Here is a 23,899-nt window from a genome sequence, read left to right as displayed (position 1 = left end):
GAGCAGCTAGCTCGGAGTTGCGCAGGGCACTCAGAAAATAATCCAGAGAAGCAATCTTCAAAACAGCTATTGTTTGGGAAGATCCTACAGCTAAAACTGGAGGATCCTGCAGCTAAAACCTACCACTGCTCTCCTCGCATCTTTCTGGCAAAAATGGAAGGAGCTGTTGTGGTCTAACCAGCACGCGATACCGCTTTCTCTAGGGTTCATCTTAACAGAGTCCCTTTCTCACAGTATACATTAGCTTCCACCAAGGGAGCTTGGATTTTTTGGGGGAAAAAAAGGGAGAGGAGAGGGGGACGCAAACTGTGTTTCATTAGAGCTTCTCCTAGCAAGAAAACCAAAAAAGAAGCCAAGATGACTTGTAGCAAAGGTTCTACCATAGGCTCTACCATACCCTGTCTAAAGTTTCTAGACGTCTGCCTCAAATTATTATTTTTTTAACTAAAAAAAAGCCAAAATTAATATAGCCCACCAAGTAAGAGCTTAAGGAATTTTGTCTTTGCTGAGCCCCGGGCTGTTGTTACACATGACAAAATGTCCCCGTGGCTCTTGGAGCAGCAAGCTCAGCTGTGTTAGCAGGCAGCTTACGGGGGAAGCTCCAGCTTGGAACTCGCAGCAGTTGGACGAGGAAGAAGAAAAGAGAAGAAGAAAGAGAAAAAAAGAGTTAAAAGCCTTCTGTAAACAGAACCGAGATGAAACTCCTCGAACTTCACCAGACTCTACACGTATCACAAATCTAACATCAGAGAGGCACGAGGTAACCACCTTTGGTACCGCTCTCCTGCCAACACTTTCCTTCTTCTCCCCTCCCTCCTAACCCTATTTACTCTGCATCGAAATCCCAAGTGCTCGGTGACGCTCCTGGCAGTCCCCTCCACATGCTGCCCACACAATGCCGAGCAAGAAAGGGCCAAGAGGAACCTGTGGCCCCCATCACGAAGCCGGGAGGAGCGCGGCTGCAGCAGCCACCGCCCAGTGCCCCGATGGTGCTGATCACAGGGCACCCTGCTAAATGTTGCTGCTGCAGTGAGACTTTAAAAACAAAGTAAACCCCAAACCCTCTACTTATCTTGAAAACTGCAGAAGCCTGCTCAGACTTTCACTCTTTATAAGCAGTCATTTCGAGGTACTTTTAAATGACCAGTACCAATTATTACGGACTCCCCAGATCATGAACGCCCTCACTGCTCCGTGCCAACTGTGCTCTTCTCCTCTTCCAGATTTTTTTTAACGATCCACTCAGCCTCAAGTACAGGACGCACCACATGCTTTGATGAAAGGGGAAAGTAATTTCAGGCAGAAAAATTTAAGGAAATGCTAAAACAGCAACCTGTGTGGAATTAATTGGGCCGTGGAAGGTTTGAGAAATAGCAAAACACGCAGGGTATGAGGAGCCAGTGTAAGATGAAATCCGATCTGCACTTGTGTCTAAAAGAAAGCTGTTGTTAGAATTACAGTCAACTCTTCAGCACTTTTTCCACTGCTGCAATGTAAACACTTTGTTGTATGTCTGGGTTGAGTTTGTTGAGGTATGGCAAAAAACGCTGCCAAACCCATACATCACTTTTATTGCTCCGGTTACTTGGGTTGCTCGTTATTTACTCTCACAAGTGATTGAGGAAGAAGATGGCAGCATGGAAGGGCACTCACAAACCTTCAGCAGGAGGAAACAATTATTAACCCGGGACCAGATCAGGAGGAGCCGGGGGAGTTCAGCCTGGCACTGCCCGGTCTGCAGGGACACGAGGACACTGGACGGGCCCACGAAGCCACCACATACCACAAGCTACACGAGCATGCCACCCTCTTCAAGTAGGGCTGGTTCAGGTGGATTTCTTGTTTCAGACTCATCTCCTAGCTGGTCCTTCACAAAAATCCCACCCAGCCTAGCAGCCCGGCCTACCTGCTTCTCAGTGTCCTCGGAGGGAGGGCAGGGAAACGGGAACATCCTCGTGTCCCCTCCTTCCTCCTCGCCCCGTAACTGTGCTGCTCTGGCTTCTCACGCAACTTGTGCCCTACTGATCACTACCATGAGTAAGGGAACACGCCAAATATATCTAAGTGAGACAATCTGGAACAACCGTAACTACCAACACACCAACAGTAATTAAAAAAACACCCTTGCAAAGGCAATGTAAGGACAGAGATGAGCCATGGTTTATACGCCCTTTCAAACACCATCATAAACCAGGTGCACTCAGGAAAGCACCTCTACCACCCCAGTGAATTTCAGTCCTGGGTAATGTACCCACACCGATAAACTGTTAGGTTTTCATGTAGGAAGAGCACGTAACTTCAGGAATAATCCACAGACTGCACAGAGAAACCAAGCTTGTACCTTCTGGGTAGCTAAAAATGTTACAAAGGCCAAGAGAAGCTTAGGCGAATTTGCTTTTCTAGAGTGCCTGTAGGTGAGAGATGAGAACTGAGGCTTGCTTCGATGAGATCAGCTGCTGACGTCTTCCTGTTTCATGATTGCACTGATAGAGATGCATATAACTATGTTTTGGGTGTATGTACAGCTATTCTCGTGTTATTGTATTTGCACAGTCCGCAGAAACTATGACAAATACTCCAGGGTTTTGTCTGTAGTAGTACATATTCATAACTTATGGCATTTTTGTCTTTATTGTGCATTGAACTTTTATTGGAAGTTGCCTGAATCAGTTTATCTACATCACACACGCATTTTGAATGTCCTTCTCCTGAGTTGGCACCCAAGTAACTGATACAAACAGGTGGGGTGTACTAAAAGGAAAGCCAATTGCCAGCTTCACCAATCCACACTTCAGCTCCCACAGGTGGCATCTTCCAAAGCATGTTAAGAACTCATCACCCACCGCCTACTGGAGAGGTCACCTAAATGTCAGTGTGAAGCCTAGGTTTGGCCAGGGTGAACTCTGAAGAAACAAGATGTTAAGGTTCTGCTCAATCACTTGGATGATTTTCTAAAATCAAATTAATGGCTTCAAATGCAAAGCAGATAAATCACTGTGAAACAGCAAATGACAAACTCTACAATACTCAGCATTTCCTCTCTCAGCAACTGTAAAATGACAAAGAAAGCAAGCTTCAGAAACTACTTTCAGAGGGTGTTAGGCACCTAGAAGTCAGCGTGCTCCAGATCCCTTTAGCTGTTTCAGAATATCCCAACAAACAAGTTTACAAGCCACTAAAGTTGTTTTCTTTTTCTTTTTTTTTTCCAGAATCTTTGGCCCTTCAAGAAAAATCTGTGCCATACTGTACAGAGGGCTTAGTACCAATGCATTTTATAAGCAAACAATTTTATTTTCTTAAAAAAATAAAAGTTCCTGAAGAACAATTAAATGTTTATGACTGCCTTCTGCTGCAGTGCCTATGGGAAACTGCCAGCAGATAGCAGCTGGGCAGAAGGCCAGTAGGGTCTTCTGATACTCATCTGGGCTTGTGTATAAACATGTTCTTATTACAGTTTCCATTGTCCGCCCCAGCCCACTCCTTGGGAGTATTTGTTGTACTCATTCTTGTCGTATTTACCTTTCCATAATGACTTTTCAGTGCAGAGGCCATCTTTTATCCTTGTACATTGTTTGCAAAAAGGAGCCCCAAACCCTACTGGGTCCTTTGGGCAGTCCTGCAGTACAAATAACACACCTAAAAATAACATCTCTGCTTCTCAAACGTACGTCACCTAGGGCCAGACAAAAGAAAACTGTGTACATTCTCCTTTCCTCCTCGCTCCCTAAAAGAATGCATCCTTTCTCAGCCGTGAAGGGAGCCTGGCAATTACTGTATGTGCATGTCCGTGTTCCTGTTTGTGGCTCTATAATTGTTTTACAGCCCTGGCTGTGATTATCCAGTACCCACCAGAAAATCCCAGCGCTTTGATCACAGGACTCCCTACCCAGACTCAGCAAATAATTCATCTGAGGAGGGGGTTAAGTAGGAGGAAGACGAAGAGGAAACAAGAAACACAGCTGACACGAAACTAAAAGGAAGGAAACAAAGATAAAAATGTAAAAAGCAGAAAAAAAAAAAAGGCTGAAAAGAAAAAAAGGAAGGAAGCAGAGCCCACAGAAAAGAGAGATGAGGTGAGGCAGAGCTAAAGGAAATGTATTTTCCTATCTGGATTGAACAGAGGTGAGTCTCTGAGGAAAATACGGCACTTTTTATTTGCTGCTGCTCGCTGTCTGCCAGCCTCTCTCTGGGTCATTAATTTGTTCCCTGTCCGACTGCTCGAACATTAATGGTGTACGAGATATCCCTTAGACAGTCCTCATGCATTTGAGATGAAGGTAGCGAGATAGCAGAAGCAGGCAGGAACAGCTTGCTTATTTGGGCAATAAAAAGACAGAGGGCTGGCAGTCAAACAGAGAACAGACAGGATATAGCAAATTACAAGGTTCTCCTTCTAGCCTGTGCCATTAAATGAATGCTTTCTGCAACGCATAGATGCCCTGTGGGCATACTGACTTCTAACAATCACCATGGCTTGTTTGCTTCCTGAGCTAGGGGTTTAGCATTTATGCCGTACCCTCCGTCCGACACAGCTTCTGCCACACACAGGAAAAGTATTAATCTCGCTTAATGCAGTTACACCTGCAAAGTAATACTTGGAAAATAGGCTCAAAACATCTTTCCCTCTGCCCTGCCCCCTGAGATGGAGAATAATCATTGCACAGGTCCGACGCAGCTCCGCAAAACCAGGCTTGTCCGTCGCTAGGAAGGGAGCATGCTGCTTTCCTGCTCACGTTACCAGGATTTTAAGCAAGCATTAGCTGATCCCCCAGCACCGTGCACGAGCCCCGGTCTCGTGACCTGCTGCTAACAGCGAAGGCGCAGCCCAGAACAGCTGCAGGATCGCTGCAACACATTTTCATCCACTACACGTTTTCACGCACAGTTTATTCGTTCTTGTCACAACTGTTTTATCTCAAACGTTATTGGTCTTCCTATATTTCTCTTTCATATTTCTGTTCTCTTTTAAGTCCCTGCTTTTCAGTTATTTAAAGGCAAAGCCATAAAATAGAACAAGTATAAAAACAAAGCCCACCACTACCGGTTTTTCTAGGGTGTAGGTCCGTGGTTGAATTTTCTAGGACTTCATGTACGAAGTTATTTAAAGGAATTGCAGCCAGTACCCTATTTCTGATCCCAAATTTCAGTGTCTATACAATACTGAAGTCCAAAGTGGTCAATAAAACCTAATCTGCCCCCACACCCGTTCACGTGAAGCAATATTCCTGTCCTCGCACCGTCACAGCGTGTTCTTTACCAGCCAGCTCAAGGTTCAGAGTTAAAGACGTTTCACTCCCATAAACAGAGAAAATTTTCTCATGACGGAGTGTAATCAGAAAGGGGAAAAAAAAAAAAGTTTCCCAGCATGTCACGCAGAGGGACGCAAACCCAGCGCTCAGGGCCAGACACAGCGACTGCTGCGCACATGAGTCACGGGGACACTGACCCAGCTCAGAACGATGCCAGAACTTCTCCAAGGCTCTGCCTTCTCGAGGTGACCTCTGACTCGTGAAACATTAACCACCACCTTCCCGCACATCGCCTGTACCAGAAGCAGTACGCCGGGCACGGTGTCTCTGCAGGAGATGCAGCATCCCTCTCAGCTTACTTACGCAGAAGGATTTCATCCCAGCACTGACGGGCAGAAGCTTTTTACTTAGTGCCTCTGAAAGGGACCCATGAGATCATTTTGCTGGTATTGCCTCCTGGGTTCTGCACTTAATTTGTCTGAATTATAGAAAACTAATTAAAACGTGGAAAGCGTAAGTCCTACGAAAGTCACCATACGTAATCCCGTTTGACAGACCAGGATGCAAAGGCCACATTTAAAAACCTTATAACTTGGCTGTGCTTCAGAGGCAAGCGGTGAATAAAACACATACTCTGCTAAAATACCACAAAAATAAATATGACAAGTCTATTAAACAAGAAGGGTATAAAGTGATTTTACAGGCTTTCCTTTTTTTTTCCCCCTCGCCTCTCTGCAGCAGCTGGAAGTAAGATAGGTTTGCACTACTGCTTACCTTATATCTTTTTTTACATCCAGGAACAGGACAGGCAAAAGGTTTCTCATCCCCTCCATTCATGCACATTGAACTAAGGATAGCTTCAGAGCTGATAGCACTTTCTGTAGTCCAGGACTCATCACTGTCTGATTCTTCATAGTCTACTTCCTCCTCATCATATTCACTACCTAGAAAAGCAGGGTGGTGAGATAAGGATAAAGGAGCACGGCAAGATAACGCATTCTGTATTTATCACATCAGTTACAATGACTTGTAATTTCCCCACTTTTGTCTTTGCTGGAAGACAGTTTTAATTTCATAAACCTCTCCTCCTTATAGCCATTTATTCTTCCCTGAAGGCACCGGTGGCTCTTTTTCTGATAACCAAGACAGGCATTATTCCTGTTATTTTCATAAACACTTAACTGTGTGGCGCAGGAAGTTCAAAGGATTGATTTTAAACTGCAGTTTCATTACCCCGCAAACAACAGGATCCCTCCTTCTTTCCCAGGGCCCAAACAGAAAATGTGTTTTTCCTCCCCCCTGCAATTAAAGCTAATTTTAAGGCTTTTCTTTATGCAATACAATACTGAGGAGCGTAATTCTACAGATCATAAACAGTGTAAAATAATATGTTGACAAGTCCTAATGCATTTACTAGCCCTTTGGAATTAATAGGAATTATAGCACAACATTAATAAGAATTATATTGTAGCAATTATAGTTGTGAAATTCATTCCCTCAGGTGTGGGGATAAATTGCATTGTGTGGCTGCCCTGCGCAGACCACATTATGTTCCAGATATGCTACAAGAGCCGTTTGAGCAGCTGGTGCTGAGTTTATTTATTATTTTTAATTGCAATAACTATTAATGAAATTCTCTGAAGAAGTTAAATGGGAAACAAGAGAAATTGGGAAAGCAGAATTCCAACTGTAAAAATACAGTTAAAAAAAAAAAAAAAAAGGCAAGGGAGGGAAGAGCCCCAGCTGATTAAAAAGAAAATATATACACAGAGGGAGAGAGAGGGAAAGCTTAGGGAAACTTCTGTGGTGTCAGCAGGAGGTGGTGCTGTGTTTCCCCTCCCCTTTATTCTTTCCCTTTCCCAGCTCTGCTAAATTTTATCCTTTCTGCTGAAAGACGATTTGGCTCTGAGTGCTGGAATAGCTCCCGTTATTAAAGACAGTTATATGACACTTGCATGGCTCTATTTGCTTCCCTCATTTGCCCTTTAAGTGCATGCCTCCGAGCAGCTCGAGGCAGCGAGGGGAAGGCGCAGACAGATGCCTTATGGCACTTTAAAAAAGAAACATCACGACTTCACACAGAAAACCCGTGCAGCACTGTACAATGGAGGCTTTGTTTTTCTCGCTTCTCATGAAACTGGATCTGCACCTATCGCCTTCATTTTTCTCTCCCGATCCCCCTCCTCCCCATGCGCTCCCCCCGTCTTGCTCGGCACCTCCCCATCATTAAGCGCAAAACGCATGTCAACTGGTAGCTGGGAGCGCTTCGGGCTCCGGAGCTTTAATCAGATATTGGAAGTCAGCTTACAGATGTCAGGCTATTCATGGTTCTTTCCTGCGGCTCCCATCCTGGCGGGGTGGTGCGCAGATGAGGGAGGAGGGATCCCTTCCCACCACCGCCAAGCGCGGCCACGAGCGCACGCACACGGCTTTCTGCGGGACAGCTGGAAAAGCGCGCCGCTGCCCCAGGTCCCCCATCCCACACAGAAGGACTGAACGCCAAGGAAAGCATTATTGACCTCTTAAAATATTCCTGAACTCTAGGAACAGTTAACCTAAAATGAAGTTAAGAGTTGTTATAGTTTAATTAACCAATAAAAAAAACAAACAGGAGGCAAAACCACAACTCTGCTTCTACGATTTCCTGCCCTTGATTGTATCTCGATGGAAAAAATTCCTCAAGCTGTTCCTTTCAAATGTTTTAGCTCACTTTTTTTTTCTTTTTTTTTGGCAAATGCAACAGAAAAAATATTGTAAATAGATACACGCATTTCTAGGATGAGAACATATTCAACCCCTCTAGACGCCAATACCAACAATTTCTGCCATTGTAAACACCCCCTTAAAAGGGGGCTGATTTCCCCACAAAAAGAATTTTGTCCTCCCCCCCCAAAATATCACCCAAGACCATGATGTCACTAGGGATATCACCACTTTCAAGGGTAACAAGGAGCATAGTTTTATAAAACAACCATTGGTGCATTAGAAAACCTAATGTGCAATGTGCTGTGCAAGAAAAAAAGGTATGTGGAGCAGGGGGCAGTAGAAGTAACTGTAATTATACGTCTCCATAGGTTCTCCTGTACTTTAAGGCATCCTTTAATTTTTTCTACTAACTTTGTATAGACCTGATTCTGTAACAACTTCTGCCTGCTCTTCACTTCCAGGTAGGCTCACTGAAGGAGAGAGAGAGAGGAGAGATCAAAAAGGATGCACAAGCATCTGCAAGGTCAGAGCATCCCTATGGTTTCACTTTAATTAGCTTACCTGAACAGAAATGCAAGATTTTGTCTAGTACAGTGAAAAGAGTTGTTTAAACAGTACAAACCAATTCTCTAGTGCCTCGGGTTTTTAAACCAAGACCTGCCATTAGGGATTTTACAAGTAGGATGGTATGAATAACCATAGGGATATGCTTTCCTTCCTTCCCTAGCCAGGCATCCCGCTAATGATGCGAAGCACCTTGAAGGCACAGCGCTTTGTATGAGCTGGAACTGCAGAGCCCATCACTGCTCTCATCTGACAGCATCCTACTGAACTCATGGCTTCTACTCTTCTAAAAAAAAATAAAAATAAACAAATCCCAAAATGTCTTTAAGAGGGGCCCTGATATAAACAAAATGTAAAAACTTACTGTCTTAAAAAAAAAAAAATAAAATTCATTAGCAATAAAAATTTATCCTTTAAATAATGATGTTGTTTCAGTTGCCATAGGAAAACAACACGGATTCAGCCGGGCTTTTACCCGATTCCGCCTCGGAATTTAATTTCCTCCACTGTTGGTGCCTCCGTGCAGTGGGGCCGGTGGCTGGGCCAAGCGGTTCCCACGGCGAGCGGGGTCCCCGGCCCCGGGCCGCACGTCAGGTGTAGGAGCTGCAACACCACCAAGGCTGCAACTTGAGCTGGCGGCGGCGCCTCGATCCCTCTGGGCAGCCGGCCAGGGCGGTGGCACTGTGCGGGGAAGCACGCAGCACCGTGCTTTGATCCGTGAGATCTTGCTTGCATTAAAAAAAAGAAAAAGGAAAAGGACCGGGGTGGTGTTGCACGATATTAAGTGTAAATATTTGATCTGAAAAGGGAAGGCAAATGTTTAAGCGCATTTGCATCTAACCTGTGGCCTGTTTTGGGGTATGACAGCCCGAACATGGGACCTGGAGAGGCATTTGAAGGAACTGTTAAAGGAGCTCCTGGTGACCCGGCTCGCTGAGCTCTGCCAGGGCGCTGCTCTGTGCGTGGGAAAGGGGCTGGGATGCTCTGTTTGGGCACGCTGCTCTTTCGGGGGACTGAGCAGAGCAGCTCAGCATGTCATCTCACCATATTATTACCGTAACCAAATACTAGTTCTGCAACAGCAAAATCCTGCCTTCTCCACCTCTCTCCTCTGGAAATGGTCTTTCCGAGTCTCCTTGCTAGCTCACTGCTTTTTACCAAGCCAGCTGTACCACAGAGCTTTCATTTTGGGACCCTGCCCAGCTATAGCTCAGCCAGCCGAGACCCCATGCTGCACCCTCCCAGAGCCCAGGTGACGTCCTCGCGGCGCTGCCCCTGCCCTCGCACACAGCAGCGTGCTCCAGTCCCGGCCCCCAAAGCTGTTTCCTCCGGCCTCACTCCAGCAGCCGTGCCAAAAGTTTGCTCACTTCATCTGGGACGCCCCTAGTAGATTAAAAACCAAAACAAAACAACACAAAAGCATGGAAAGAATGCTACGGTTGTGTATTTTTTTGTGTATTTTTTTTTCCTGGAGTTTTCCACATTGCACACTATGCCACTGCCCCTCAAGCAAGAGGTGGGCTCCACTGGTGGAGAAGGACACCACGGGGAGCAGCTGGCATCGACTGCCCTGTCAGAGCCAGGTGTGACATAAAATTGCCAGCTAGGAAAAGGCAGAAATTACAGAGCTCACAGAACTACACCACCAAGTTATTTTCCTTTCAATTTTTATACTGCGTTTAGACAAATGCCATCCTAAGTGAGATGGCTGGCGGCACCACGGCAGCTTATTTGCCAAAAGAAAACACGCACTAAAAGGGATTATGATTACTGCTAGAACATCTTTGTAGGGTAAGGAAGAGCAGAGTTGTACCATGAAGACTCGCTCTACCTCTTCCTCCAGTTGGTTTTGCCACTGAAGGCAGTGAGAATGCCGCTTACGCCTACAGCAAAGACCTGACCTCTTGAATGCCTATCTTCTTCTCTTCGTTCCTCCAGCAGATGAAGTCAGCCCTTTAAATAGCTCAAAAGCATCTGGCAGGGAGTTAATCATCTGACATTCTGGAATTGACAACATCCCCGTTACCCTGCTGAGGATCTGAAGCTTTATCTTTTAGACTTGTGGAGGCTACTTGGCATTGATGCCACGGTGGCCAAGACCCAGTTCTACCTTTTGTGTCCATGCACTCTTTCTACCGTGAGATTTACAGAGGCATTTTTTCCTCAACTTCCCATGAAGCTTGGTTCTAGCAGGTGCACATCATTTGTAGTTGTTTGATGTGTTAAATCTAAAGACTTCTGTAGTGTGCACTGGAAAATAAAAAAGACAAAGCTGATTAAAACCAGCACAAGCTGCGTGTGCCATAATGACGAATATGATCCGTCTTGATCTAAAATCAAGAACATTACGAGTTCTTCCTTTCTCCTCCCAAGAAAAAAAAAGCAAAACAAAACATCCTTGCCAATTGCCTTTGTGACCAGAAAGCATACATTCAAGTATACAATGAATAACTAAGAGCAAATAGCTTACTGCAGCGGGAAGCAACATCACCAATGTCACCGAAAGTTCACGGTTGTTCCAATGATCTCCCATAAAAATTCAGCTTCACACTTTGTCCCATGCGGGACTCGCAGTTTGTATTTCACAGAACCAGTTTTATGAGAGCACTTCTTATGTTAAGAAGCCTGCATTCCCATACACCGTGACAGCTTCCTTGATTAAAAAAAAAAAAAAAAGTGAATTATTAATGTTATGTGAATTTTGGTCTACCACTAAAGCACGTTGGCGGGTTTGTCAAAGTCTTTCCTACATGTCCATGGATGCGCCCAGCCTCCCTCCATGCTTGCCAGCAGGGAGAACATTCCCACAGCTGACACTCGCTGGTGATCCCAGGGCTTATCGAGTCATTCGAAACAAAATATTCTTCCTTCACAGAAAACACAGGAAATAAATGCTAGGAGCAATGAAGCACAAAGCAGTTAAATAACACGTGTCACAGCTGCTAGGCAAGGCTTTAGTTTAGGGGCTGCAGCAGGACCAGGAGCTGGTACAAGTGGCACAACGCACTGGGCTCTGGAAGCTGCAACAAATTCCCAACAATGGATCATCCAAAGAGCCTACGATGGGATTTTCCCTTTGGTTGTTCTTTTGGGGGTTGGGAGGAGAAGGGATTGAGAGGACAAAAATGCTTTTCAGCCTTGGTGACAGGTCCATTCAGATTGAGATTTTGTATTTCCAAAACCATTTTAATCACTGATGTCAACAAAAAATGATGTGTGCACATGGAATACAAGAAAAAAAGAACAAAAAAAGGGTAGCTTAAGCAGACCAGGGCGTAGTGCTGGTATTTTAGACTGCCAGTGCAGTGTTGGCATTTGGATTAAGCCCCTTCATGAAGTGAGCGCTGGGTTCCCTGCGGTGAGGCTGGACTTTCATCATCCAGGCACAACGCACACCGTTGCCTTCGCTCTTACCCCAGCCAGCATCTCTGAACCTCGCTCCCGAGCAAGAGGCAGATTTGCTCTCTGAGCCAGCTGAAGGCTTTGGCAGCCCTGCTTTCACTTGAGGGAGCTGCTTGAGATGGTTACGGTTTGTCAAATGGGCGCCTGCCAAGGCTGGCAGAGACCTCCATCCCTCGGCGCGATCACAAAAGAGCCATCAAAACAGCAATTACTGCTTATTACTGACTTGGACCCTCACGAAGCTGTGTGGCCACGAGGGGCATGCCCCGGGGATGCTGCCAGCCCCCTCGCAGCGGGTCCCGGTGGCTGTGTGGTCTGCGGTGCCGCTGCCGGGCAGCGCGCTCGTGCCAGCTCCATCCGCCTCCTGCCCTTCCTCACAACACTAGTCAGAGCAGGATTTGGCCAGAAAAATGGCTTCTGGAGTACCCGCCCTTCCTTCCAGCCCTCTCCGAGCAGAGATCAAGTGTCAGGCGCTAAGTAACGAGCTGTTTAGGAACGACGACTATTTAGAGGAACTAATTTTCTATTGTTTCTGGCTGCAGTGAGGCTCGGTTAGTGAATAAGCACCACGAGCATTTCAAAAATGTGCCTCGTGTAATGATGTGCATACGGCCTCAAACACAAAGAGCAGTATGACTTTCAACATTATTTAAACGCACGAAGTACTTAAAAAAAAATGGCTCTGGAGAATTGTTAGACAAAAAATGACTTTTTCTCATTTGGTTGCCTCAGTTAAAGAGTAGCTTTCAGCCACCAGGGCCTGCTCCACTGAGGGGGAACATTTAAGCAGGCAAGAAGGCGTTTAGGGGTTTCTGGACTTCCTCTGAGGCACTTGAAGTAGCCGTAGAAATGGCAACTGCAACTTGGACAGTCACAGAGAGGGCCTGAAAAGCTGGTCTGAGTTGTGGTACCTCAACCAGGACTGACCCACAAGCACAGCAATGCACCCACTGACAACCTCAGTGCTTTAAGTAACATTGTAGACTGGTCTATTCCCCAATTTCAAAGCACCTTTAGGTTTCATTCAAACGCTCAGCGTAAGCACACGCTGAGTTTTAAGTGACCTAAGACGCATTGAATTTTACTATGTCTGAATCTGCTTTGGAAATCACAGGAAGACCTCAGATCCTGGAGGTGTAACAGAAGCGCAGGCTGTATTTGCACGTAGAATGGTTTCAGCTGAGCAAGTCCACTAGGGAAATCACTCTAAAATCCTGGAGGTAAAGCTATGAAAACAACAATGGTAAAGAATAAACATCATGCTGTTTCTTTGAAGTACTATTAGTATGATATTAGCATTATATATTTTTATTTGCTGTCAGTAAAATTGGGAACTCCTTCCAAATTGGATCTGTTCAACTTTCTGGGCTACAAAAAAATCAAAGCTAATCAAGCTAGGGTTAAAAAAATTCTGCTAGAGCCAATATAGGGGTAAGGTGGATATCTGTCTTTGTATAAATGTGTCGATATACACGTACCAAAGGGCACTCTCTTTGAAAGTAAAACACAGAAAATCCCAACCCAGAGATTATAAATCCATTACGAGCAGTTTGCACACCCCTATAAACAGACACGCTGTAACTTACTGAATGTATAAATGCAAATAAAACATACATGCAACAAGCTGGATAAAAAAAAATAAATCTCTATTTTCAATTAGTAGTGAAACGGCAACTAATCACAAAAACATGCATGTAAAGAACCAATTCTGGCAAAAACAGTCAACTGATACCGTGGCATGTGTTTTGGAGAACAGGACTTTCTGAAAAACGCTGCAGAGGTGCTAAAGCAAATTGTTGTAATGTCACTGCACAATGTGCTGTTGAGTTTTTATGGTCACACTGCGCCAATAGTCTCGGGAAGTTATTTTGCATTCTTATATAAACTTTTTTTCCCAATCCTGTTTTCCACAAAAAAGGGCTTTCAATAATGTACAATCTTCTGTTTATACGTAGTACAGGAAAAACACGATAAACCCAAGAACACAATCTCGACTTTAAACATATTTTAAACGTAGATTTCTACAACTCCGTATAAACAAGAATAAGCTATTAAACGCTCACCAAAAGAGAGCATAAGCTTCCTGTAATTAAACGGCAGTGTTTTACATGGCGATTTTTTTTTTTTTTTAAATCATGAAAATAAAAAAGTAAATAAATAAATCAATCCAGCAGACCCCTCCCAACTCAAGGCTTAACCTGTAAATTAATGTAGCAGCAATAAAACCTGTGCCAGCTGGAATCCTTTCTTTCTCTGGCTTTGGCATGAGCCACACGAGCAGGTATACGTTTGAAGAAAAACAAAGCAGGACATTTTCCACCTTTAGTCACGGGATGTTAATTGAACTCTGGCAAATGTTTAAAGATAGTCTCAAAACGTTCAAGAAAGAATTAAAACCAGTTGGGGCTGAGAAAAAAAAAAAATCCATCCTTCTTCCCCCTTGCTCTCCTCCCCCCCCAAACATCTGTTCCAAACTTATACTCCACAAACCACAGCGAAGAACATCCATAATTAATGTTAGTTTGGCTTTTTAGTTGCTAGGCCTGCATTCTGAGGTTACAGATACAAAAATACAAGTTCAGGGCACTGTTACTGTACTTTAGGACTCTCCCGATGCATATAACAAAAAGGCAGATTTTCTTTTCTTTTTCTTTCCCATTTTTTTTTCATAAAAAGGAGGAAAAAAAATAGAAACAGTATCAGGAAACAGTTTCATGTTTAAGATAAAGGATTACAATAAAAAGTACCTACATAAATGAACTGCAGTTTATGAAGCTATGAAAACGCATTGGAGACGTGTTTTATAACACCAGGTTAAACATGCTTTACAGCTGCACAAAAGCCATTCAGCCACTTAGAGCACAGGCCATAAAACCCGCAACGCGCACAGCCCTCACCTACCCCAACTGCTCGGGGCTTCCCGTTTCTCAGTGGGCAACCCCAAAAAGGATGCACCAAGCTGGTGCAACCAAGGGGTTGAATTGTGCCAACCCCTCCTGTGGCAGCCTGCCCGTGGAGGACCATGGTGTAGTGAAGCTGTGGAGACCTGAGGTGGCTCAGCACTCCTTAAGCAGTTTGGGGCAGGAGGAATTTCACACCCCGAGAGGATTACAGACCCTTGCCCATCAACGAGGGAGGCAATGGCAGATTCTCTACCTCAATGCACTGAAGGCTGGGAGGGCTTATTTTGCACAAAAATATACTTAGCACTTTGTTCTACCTGCCTTTACGTTCTCTGACCACCTAGATTTAAGAAATTCCCTAACTTTTGAAAGCTAACCCAGAATAACTCAGAAACAAGAGCAAGGACTAAGTTCATTACTGAGTCAGGATTTTGTCCTCCTATCTACACATAAAGTCTACAAGAGAAATGTTAACTTTTTACAATTAAACCTATGTTCTTCTTCTGAAAAAATACTCATTTTGAACATCCAAACGTAAGAACACATTCAGTAGGGAGTCACGCCTCCCATCTCTTTCTTTGATGAAATAAAATCTGCACTACCTTTGGTATGCTGTCACAAACCTTTCTTTGAAGCTCTCGCAGTTTCAGTCAGGTGCACGGAACACATGTGAGCAGGTGTGAGTTGTTTCAGATGATATATCACTGGCCTACGGTTGAAATTAAAGTACTTTTCAAGTTGTTATTTTCCACTGCTCCTTGGCTTCTTGTATCCTTTGGCATTAGAGGCAGAAGTGTTGGGAAACTGCTCTGACTGATGCTGTCTGACTACGTTAGGAAAAACTTCACGAGACAGAGGCTACGCTAGTGTGGAGAAAGCATCAGATCTGATCTTCAGCAAGAGTTAGGGTGGTGTCCCTCAACTGCAAGGCCACAACTGCTAAAAAGACAGGAGAATATTTAGTTTTGGGGTCAGCAAGCCCATACCTCGCTTGGTAATGTATGAGAGCTAAACCACTGTTTTTCCTGGCATTTTACATCACTTGGGTGATCACGTACTGGCTAACATCAACTCATAATACACCGTTTCCCCTGTGAAATAAACCTCTCTGTGTTTCAAGTCATCAAGTGTGAAACGGTACGTTAGCCCTTGCTTTTTTCTACTTCTGATTTGCTTTGGCTAAAGTGCAAGGAAAACTCAAACATTTGCTTAAGTTTCACCATCTTCAGCACATTGAAGTGCTGGCCTAAGTAAGTAGGATTTTTTTTTCTGCTAAAAAGCTTTGAAAATCCTAACTGCTTTCAGTATGCAGACATACAGCACTAGTATAGCTCAAGTGTTTTCTTCAGTTCACTCTCTTCTGTACTATACTGGTGCAAATAAATCCCATTCAATCTCGCAGTGTAGTGTTTTATGTGAACGTGTGCATGTATATACATGTGCATATACAGATACACATTTTAAATAAGCACCTAAAGGTTCCCTGTGCCCAACTCCAGTTTCCAGCTTTCTGAAATACATTTGTGCTTTCAGTTAGTAATTTTCAAGGTAATTAGCACATTATTCATAAATCTAAATAGGTTTTTTTTGGTATTTTTTTTTGATCTTTCCACCAGTTGGACCTTGCAGTGTAGACACACAAACCTGAATGCTGGCATTGTTACCCAGAACCACCAAAATTCCTTTCTGACTGTCAAGCTATTCCTACATTAAACCAATTATGCCACAAACCATGGAAAGCAGTAACATTTAGACAACATGCATTCTGCAAAACTTATGTCTTTTTTTTTGGTTTTGTTTTGTTTTACACATTTGGGGAAAGAAAGATCCATGTGCAATGGAGACACTTCTACACCAAAAACAAACCCCAAACCCTACCACAAATTAACACAGAGATAACCCTTACTTTCAGCTTATTGTACATTTTCTGTTCTTGACCCTGTTAATAATGGTTTGCCAGGTTAGACCACTAAGATGGGGATTATAAAACAGTTCCTGCTCTTGAAAGTACTTTAAAATCTATGAGCCACAGTTCTGTTACTGCTTTGTAGCTCAAAAATCAAAACTAGTGATGATTTTATGAGTTGCTATAGTCTAGACAACATGGTTACTTTTCAATGAAATTGTTCCTCAGGGAGAGTACTGTGAAAATTCCCATACAATTAATTACAGGTACGTGCTACTAAAATACAAATCTACTGCACGGTAGCTCTACATTTGCTGGCCCATTTATGTCTGTATCAAGCAAGAATGAACTGGGAAGAGGAAATATAATGAACAGGTTACATGCAAAGCTACCCAAAGTGAGGGAGATGAGACAAATAGGATGCGATGTGGAATTTTTGATGCACCTTCTCCTCTAGCAAGATGCAGAGTTCTACTGGAGAGCACAAAATCAGAAGGTTGAGTCAATCTTTCCAGAACACATTCTTACAGAAAACTGTGTTCAACACATTTTTCCTGCCAAGTTAAAGAAAAGATCAGAAATCGAACAGAATTTTAAGGGAAATGCACCCATAAAGCAAGAAAAGAAAGAACAGAAAGCAACAAGAAAAATTGGGAATAAAAAAAATAGCCTTCACGTATTTTCTCCTCATAGCACAGCCCTATTTTCCTCTATCAGCTATTTAAAATAATTTGATTTCCTGAATGTAGTGTACTTTTTGTAGTTTATAAATTGGTTATAAATTGGTTTAGGATGAAGTTAAATAAAGGACTAAGCAGGGGAGGTCATCATGATATGTGTCCTTTATAAACCTGATAAAGGTTCTGATTTCTTCTGCAGAAGAACAAGCCCAGGGCAGCCCACCAGCCGGGCAGTTTGCAGCTTTTGGTCCAAACAACTTCCCACAGGTCACAGAGACATTGCTGTGCTGCAGAAACCTTCCTCTGTTCCTCCTTGCAAACACTTCTCCAACACTCCTCTTTCACCTGGGCCATCCTCAGCTGAAAAGAGCCGCCTCTGGGAAGTTCCAAGCTCAGTGTAAACCAAACCAGTTAACTCCTGTAGGGCAGATGGGGGCTGTGGATTGCAGAGTGCTTAAAGACTCCAGTTTTGCCTGAGAGACAATAAAAAACCAACACCATATGTGTAGTCTTGGCACCCTGGTAAGAAAAATTGCCATCAGGCCTGGGCCAGCTCTCATCCTTCTTTTTAGGGTCCAGCCAAACCACAGAGCAGGTACCCAGGTAACACAGCTACATTTCATTAAATGCCAAAAACTTTTGTCCTGTCTGTACTTTTAGGTCAATCCCTTTCCTTTCTGTACACCTATTCCGCTTCCCATCCTGACTCCTGACCCTCAGCAACATCTTGTTGCCAGAGCTCCCTCCACAATCTCGCTGGATGTTGTTGCTCATCTCCAGTGATAGGGATGAGAAATTAATCTGTCACTGGAAGTTACTTTTACCAACTGCTGTGCTTTATTAGAATTCCACCAGAATTTCAACAGAAATTGGCATTTCTAAAAATTTTTCTTCGGAAATAGGAGCAGCAAGAGTTAGAGCAGTCCTGTAACTCCAGTTGCTTTGGTGGTCACTGTGAGAGGACATCAAGATATTTTTGTAGATTTGACTAAGTGTTCTTGGCCTTCAGGACAATTTCCAGCTGCTTGATTTGGGGCTTTAAGATGAGTTATTAATTACTGCTCGCCACACAGTCATCCCCAAGCACATGACAAAAGCACTGGTGCCGTGCATGCGATACAAAATCATCTCTGCTCGAGAGATCCTCCAAGCCCAAGTTTCCCTGTGTCCTGAGAATATTTTTATATATATATATATATTTTTTTTTTTTTGGTGTGCTTTTGCCAGTGAGCAACCAACATAACATTCTTGCCTCTTTAAGGGACCTGTATGGCCATTTGACAGCAGATGACTGCTGGAAAGACAGATCCCTTTCTGAAGTACTCAGCCAAACACACACAGCGATGGGCACTTGTGCAAAAAAAGTCCTAAAAGTCAGGGAAATGTGGCATCAAGCTCTGAAAAAAAAAATACCTCTTTATAGCTGGTGCTGGGAACAAATCCCACCTGTGCTAAGAAAATGCCTATAGGAAATAATTGCACTTTTACTTATTATTTTTCATTGTTATTGGAAACCTCCCACCATAGCTTTATTCCTTAAGGCAGAAACTAGAAACTACCCCAGATTTTACTTATTATTCATGCTCAGGCGCGACCTCAGCCAAAAGCTCGTGCTAAAATCTCATACCAACCCTCAACACACACATATATTATAGTCAACTCATATGTAGATCAACTGTTTTGCACAATGCCCCTCATTATTTTTTTAATTATTATTTATGCATTTACTTTTTACAAGAACACCCATAAGGCTCTGTTAGAATAGACGCCTCAGACTGCTAAATGCTGGGCAAACACATGTATATATTAATTAGCGTGCAGGACTAATATAGGCCCCCAAACCTGCAATTAGATGGAACCATTTTGGCTCCCGTAATTACAAACAAAGTTCTCTTTCGTCATCTGCACAGAAAATGTGAAATCTTGGCACCAGTGGAGTCCCTCGGAGGGAAGCTTTGCCACAGACCACAATGCAGTTGCCTCAAGATATTTTATCATATATTTTATCGTCCTTTGCAGGCCTGAAATACCGAACGCATTCAGACAAACTTCCATTATGCTAGAGAACAGAATTTGGTCTGGTCTTCATTTTGCAAAGCATGGCTTAGTTATTTGCTCTTTCTGTTTATACAAGAGTGGGTCTATATATCTAATTTTTTAATAAAAACATACCATACAAGTTCTTCAGTCTTCAGAACGAGCAATTAAGCGAGTAGAAACCTCTGTCAATCGGAACAACTAATGAGATGGTTCCTCAGACATCTGAAAGTGTGTTTTTTCAAGTTACAGTAGAACTTGGTTGGTTCGTGCTTTACTACCCTAGACACCCCATAAGTCATACACACAAAAATGTAGCACTCAACCCGCTTCTCAGCGACAATTTAATTAAAGAGCCCTGGGATTTGCGCTCATATTTCTACTTTTCATTATTTTTTTCAATTACATCTGCATGATACTATAATACATTAACATAGGGTGTAATAATTAAACCTGAGCATTTCAAAGACGCTAATTCAGGTGAAGATTATTTTTTTTTTTTAAGTGAACGGCTAAAGTTAGGTTTTTGTGCTTATATAAATTTTTGAGTTTGCAAGTCTGCAAAGTGCAGGAGACTTTATTCCACTCTGACAAAACGCTTGTTAAATGTTCACAGTGAGGCATTCACCTCCTCAGTGAGCAGTCTGTTGCTTATCACTAATCCTGTGCTTAAGCGTGTAGGAGCTGAATTTGTAGCATGATTTACAAAAAACAAAACAAAACAAAAACCAAACTACCCATCAACTTGTGCTTGTTTCCACTGACTTGATTGTCCTGACTCTCAAAGCTAATTTCAAGCACATACAAAATCTTAATCGTGGAATATTTTGCTGCATGCTATCCCTAAAAAAAAAAGCATCAGACCACAAAAGAGCAAGCTCCCTCTACAGATATCAGCATTGAGCCAATCTGCATGGCTCAAAGAAAAAGCTGTTGCAGATTATCATGTGAATAGTGGATTTAATGGTTCACAGTCTACTCTGATTCACCCTAACATGGAGTTCAGAAATACCACCTGCTGACAGAAACTAAAGAGATTCTGATATAAATAGCAGTTCTACTCCAAATTCAGATTCATTTGGCTACACACTGATAGGACAGCCATAAACAGAAAAGGTTCGAACACTGAATTCCTCCCCCTTTCAGTCCTCAGTTCATTCTGGGGGGAGGAACCCAGTTATTTTACATTTCTACTGTCCACTTGAAACTCACGAAGTAGCTGAGCTGCGCAGATCTCTTTCTTTGCTGGACTCTGTTTAACGTGCTGTTATGGCACTCTGCACAACAGCTGCCTGTGCCATATGATTACTTCATTGTTGAAAGCATAACATATGGAAACTGTACTCAAATGTTAGTTGCTTTGATACCTATGAAGAGGAATGAGCTTTCGCATTACAAAAAGACAACGTATTTTTCAAACAACTCCGAGTAACAAAAATTAAACACACATTTCGAATCTAAACCATATTAGTTTCTGGCATGTCTCTCACTCTGTTTCAGTGCCCAGTTCCAGTTCCAGTTACTGTTGTGTTTTTGATCGCTATTACCAGCAAACAATGGGTGGCTTGCTTTTAACTTCTGCATTCCCAAAAAAGAAAATGAATAGGTCCAAGAGAAGGCCCTTGGGATCCCTTCATGAGTTATCCAAGGAGGAAAATGCTATACAGGCAAATTGTACACGTAATATCTCATGTCACTGAGATAATATTACTTGAGTTAATCAGGCTTATTGGGAAAACACCCAAATTGCCACACACTGCTTTGCAATCTTCTCCAAACCAAAGCTCCCACAATAAATGAGTCCCTGATGGACCAGCAGTGAGGTGGATCCTTACTGATTTCATTTCTGAGTCCCGGTTGCCTTTGATGCAAGGAGAAAGGAGATCCTAAATTGTAACACAGAGTTTCCTCTCCTTTAGATTAGTCACCCAGAGAGGGAACAATGAAGCTCTAAATTATTTCATCAGTAGCAACACTCATTACCACGAGAAGGAAGCTGTAATTTTTTGGTCACCGTTTGGCCAGGAGTTGCATTTGAATACTGAAGCAAATCCAACTGAATAAGAGGAAAGATTAATGGTCCGAGTTGTAAGAGTCTATTAACTTCATTGCATAGATACTTACACATACATAGATGCTTACACATACATGATTTTAATCTTAGAAGATATTCTATAACGGTGTAAGTGGGGAACGATTCACCTAAAACTAAATTCACAACAAAACCAAAGATATTTAAAATCATTGTACAGATTTAAGAATTCAGTCATGCTTGGTATCAAAAGTACTTTTAATTACAACAGGCCACACTAGCTGAGGTCTGCCTTTTTTTTTTTTTTTTTTTTTGACTGAAAATATATTAAATTTCACTTCCTGTCTTTAAGTCATGTACTGTATTTTAGAAAGGCATGGTTCACCACTGGTAAGATTTATTAGAAAAAAAAAAAGCCCATTTCACACAGTATGTTCTACGTGGCTGAAATGATGCAATTTTAGGGTTACTGACAAAGCTACAAAGCAGTGTTGAATACCCTCAGATGGTAAATATAAGGGTTTCTACATGAACAGCACTAATATGAAAGCCTGAGTTTTCTTTTCCTTTATGTCTAAAAATATTTTTGTTTTGAATCTTTGGGCATATTTGATTATAACTTCACTCTTCACATCTTAGATTCATTAAACGTTAAAGGCAATTCTACAAAGTAAAAAAAATAATAATTATTGATTTCATATTGCATTTAAAAAAAAAAAAGAAAGAAAAAGAAAAGGAGGAGGTTGAAAAGTTACAGTTTTCCTGTGGGTGGGAAATTGGGTCATTTTTGTAAATACTAGTGCAAATTTCAAAGAAGTTGGCCATGGTATAGAAAAGTAAAACTTCCTCATGCAGTCAATCAGAAAGGACTGCACATATACGACTCCCCAGAAAGGCATTTATCCTAATTAATAAGATAAACCAACAGTTAGTCAGCTATTTAAATGACAGCTGCAAATCAAAACGGGCCTTGCCAACTCTCTCCTAGGGTCAGCTCTGACCACCCAGGAGAACTTCGCCCTTTCATCTCCTTTACAAGTGGAAGGACTGACAGACGGCTGCAGCTCTTGCAGCCAACCACAGCATCCTCGGCGCTGGCTGCCAGGACTCGCTGCCATCAGCTGCCCAACGCGATCAGGCAGTAAGTAGGTTTATAAACCTATTAAAACTGCATAAATGTTATACCTTGCAATCTATTAAAATCAAAATAAACAGGAAAGGAGGTCGGAGAGCCAATTTCTTCAGAGCAAAATGCAATGCCAATTATGAGGTTTTCAAATATTCCAGCCTTTTTTCTGGGGGGGATGTAGGGGTGAAGGGGACAAGACTTAGGGTTGAACCATTAAAAAGCCAGTTGGTAGTGTTAAACCCTTTCTTGAAGATTTATAAGGCCAAACATTCACTCCAGGCTTAAATCTAGAATCCCACGCCTGGAATCATTAAGAAAAAAAAAAAAAGTTTTCATAAAGATGAAAATCATACAGAAGAAAAACAAACAAACACAAAACAGTGGTTTCAGATGAGTTCTGATTTTTGGCACTTCTTCAATGCAAAAGTGGCTTTATTTTATTTTATAAGCCTGAGACTCATTACTATGAATTACTTTTGTAACTAAAATCGGGACCAGGTTGTTTTTTTGTAATGAATTACCAGTAAGTCACTATCACTGAATCTTTTCTAAAGCTTTTCAGCATGAACAGATATCATAGTTTTAAAAGGAATGTCAATGCTCTGACTTGCGCTCAAAAGCCAGGAAATTAGGGGTGGAAATTTCATCTGTGAGCCACACAGATGTATAAAAATGTTTAAGAAATTAACAGCGTATGTTAAAGATGCAATGTCAGCCCCATTTTTATCCATAACTAGACTTCATTAGTTTTGTGGCTTTAAAATTGACATTTAAAAATAAAGGCAACACAAATTTTTGTGACTTAATTGAGCACTCCTTAAATAAAGAGATATTTCAATGTTTGCAGAATGTTAATGCCTTTCCAAAATAAGCTATGTGCTGCTGCTACTTAGCTGTACTTCCCTCGCACCCTAAGGAGTCTATTACTGATGGAAGCCATTTCTTTCACTAAATCCTGCCCGCGAATCCTAACAAGAGCTTTAAGCCTTAAACAACGTCTCCTGGGAGACACTATTGTTGCAACAAAAAATGGAAGAAATTTCTTAAAGTGAACGTTAGGCAATTACTAGAGGATGTAGGTCTTCGGAAGAAGAGAAAACTTGTTATAGCAGAGGGAACAAAAAGCCAAATGTAAGCAGAGAGCACATGCCAGTCACCCCTGAGGGAACAGAGGGGAGGTATAGAAAATTAACTGCTGCATTTCTACTTCCCACCAAAACCACAAATGGGCCATTTCAGGGGACTAACACACACAGAGCTTGCAGATAAATACGTGTCTACCTCATTACCT

General features: G+C 42.5%; 1 protein-coding gene across 1 annotated transcript in view; it reads right to left on the bottom strand.

The window, feature by feature from the left end:
* Nucleotides 1-23,899, bottom strand: part of JAZF1 (JAZF zinc finger 1) — a 183,661-nt gene that overhangs the window by 2,915 nt on the left and 156,847 nt on the right. The window contains exon 4 of the mRNA XM_027450981.3: nucleotides 6,024-6,193. Within this exon, the coding sequence (XP_027306782.2) occupies nucleotides 6,024-6,193 (170 nt within the window). The remainder of the gene's footprint in view (nucleotides 1-6,023; nucleotides 6,194-23,899) is intronic.

This window comes from Anas platyrhynchos, chromosome 2, assembly GCF_047663525.1.
Source record: "Anas platyrhynchos isolate ZD024472 breed Pekin duck chromosome 2, IASCAAS_PekinDuck_T2T, whole genome shotgun sequence".
NCBI lineage: Eukaryota > Metazoa > Chordata > Aves > Anseriformes > Anatidae > Anas > Anas platyrhynchos.
This window is presented reverse-complemented; position numbering and strand designations above follow the sequence as displayed.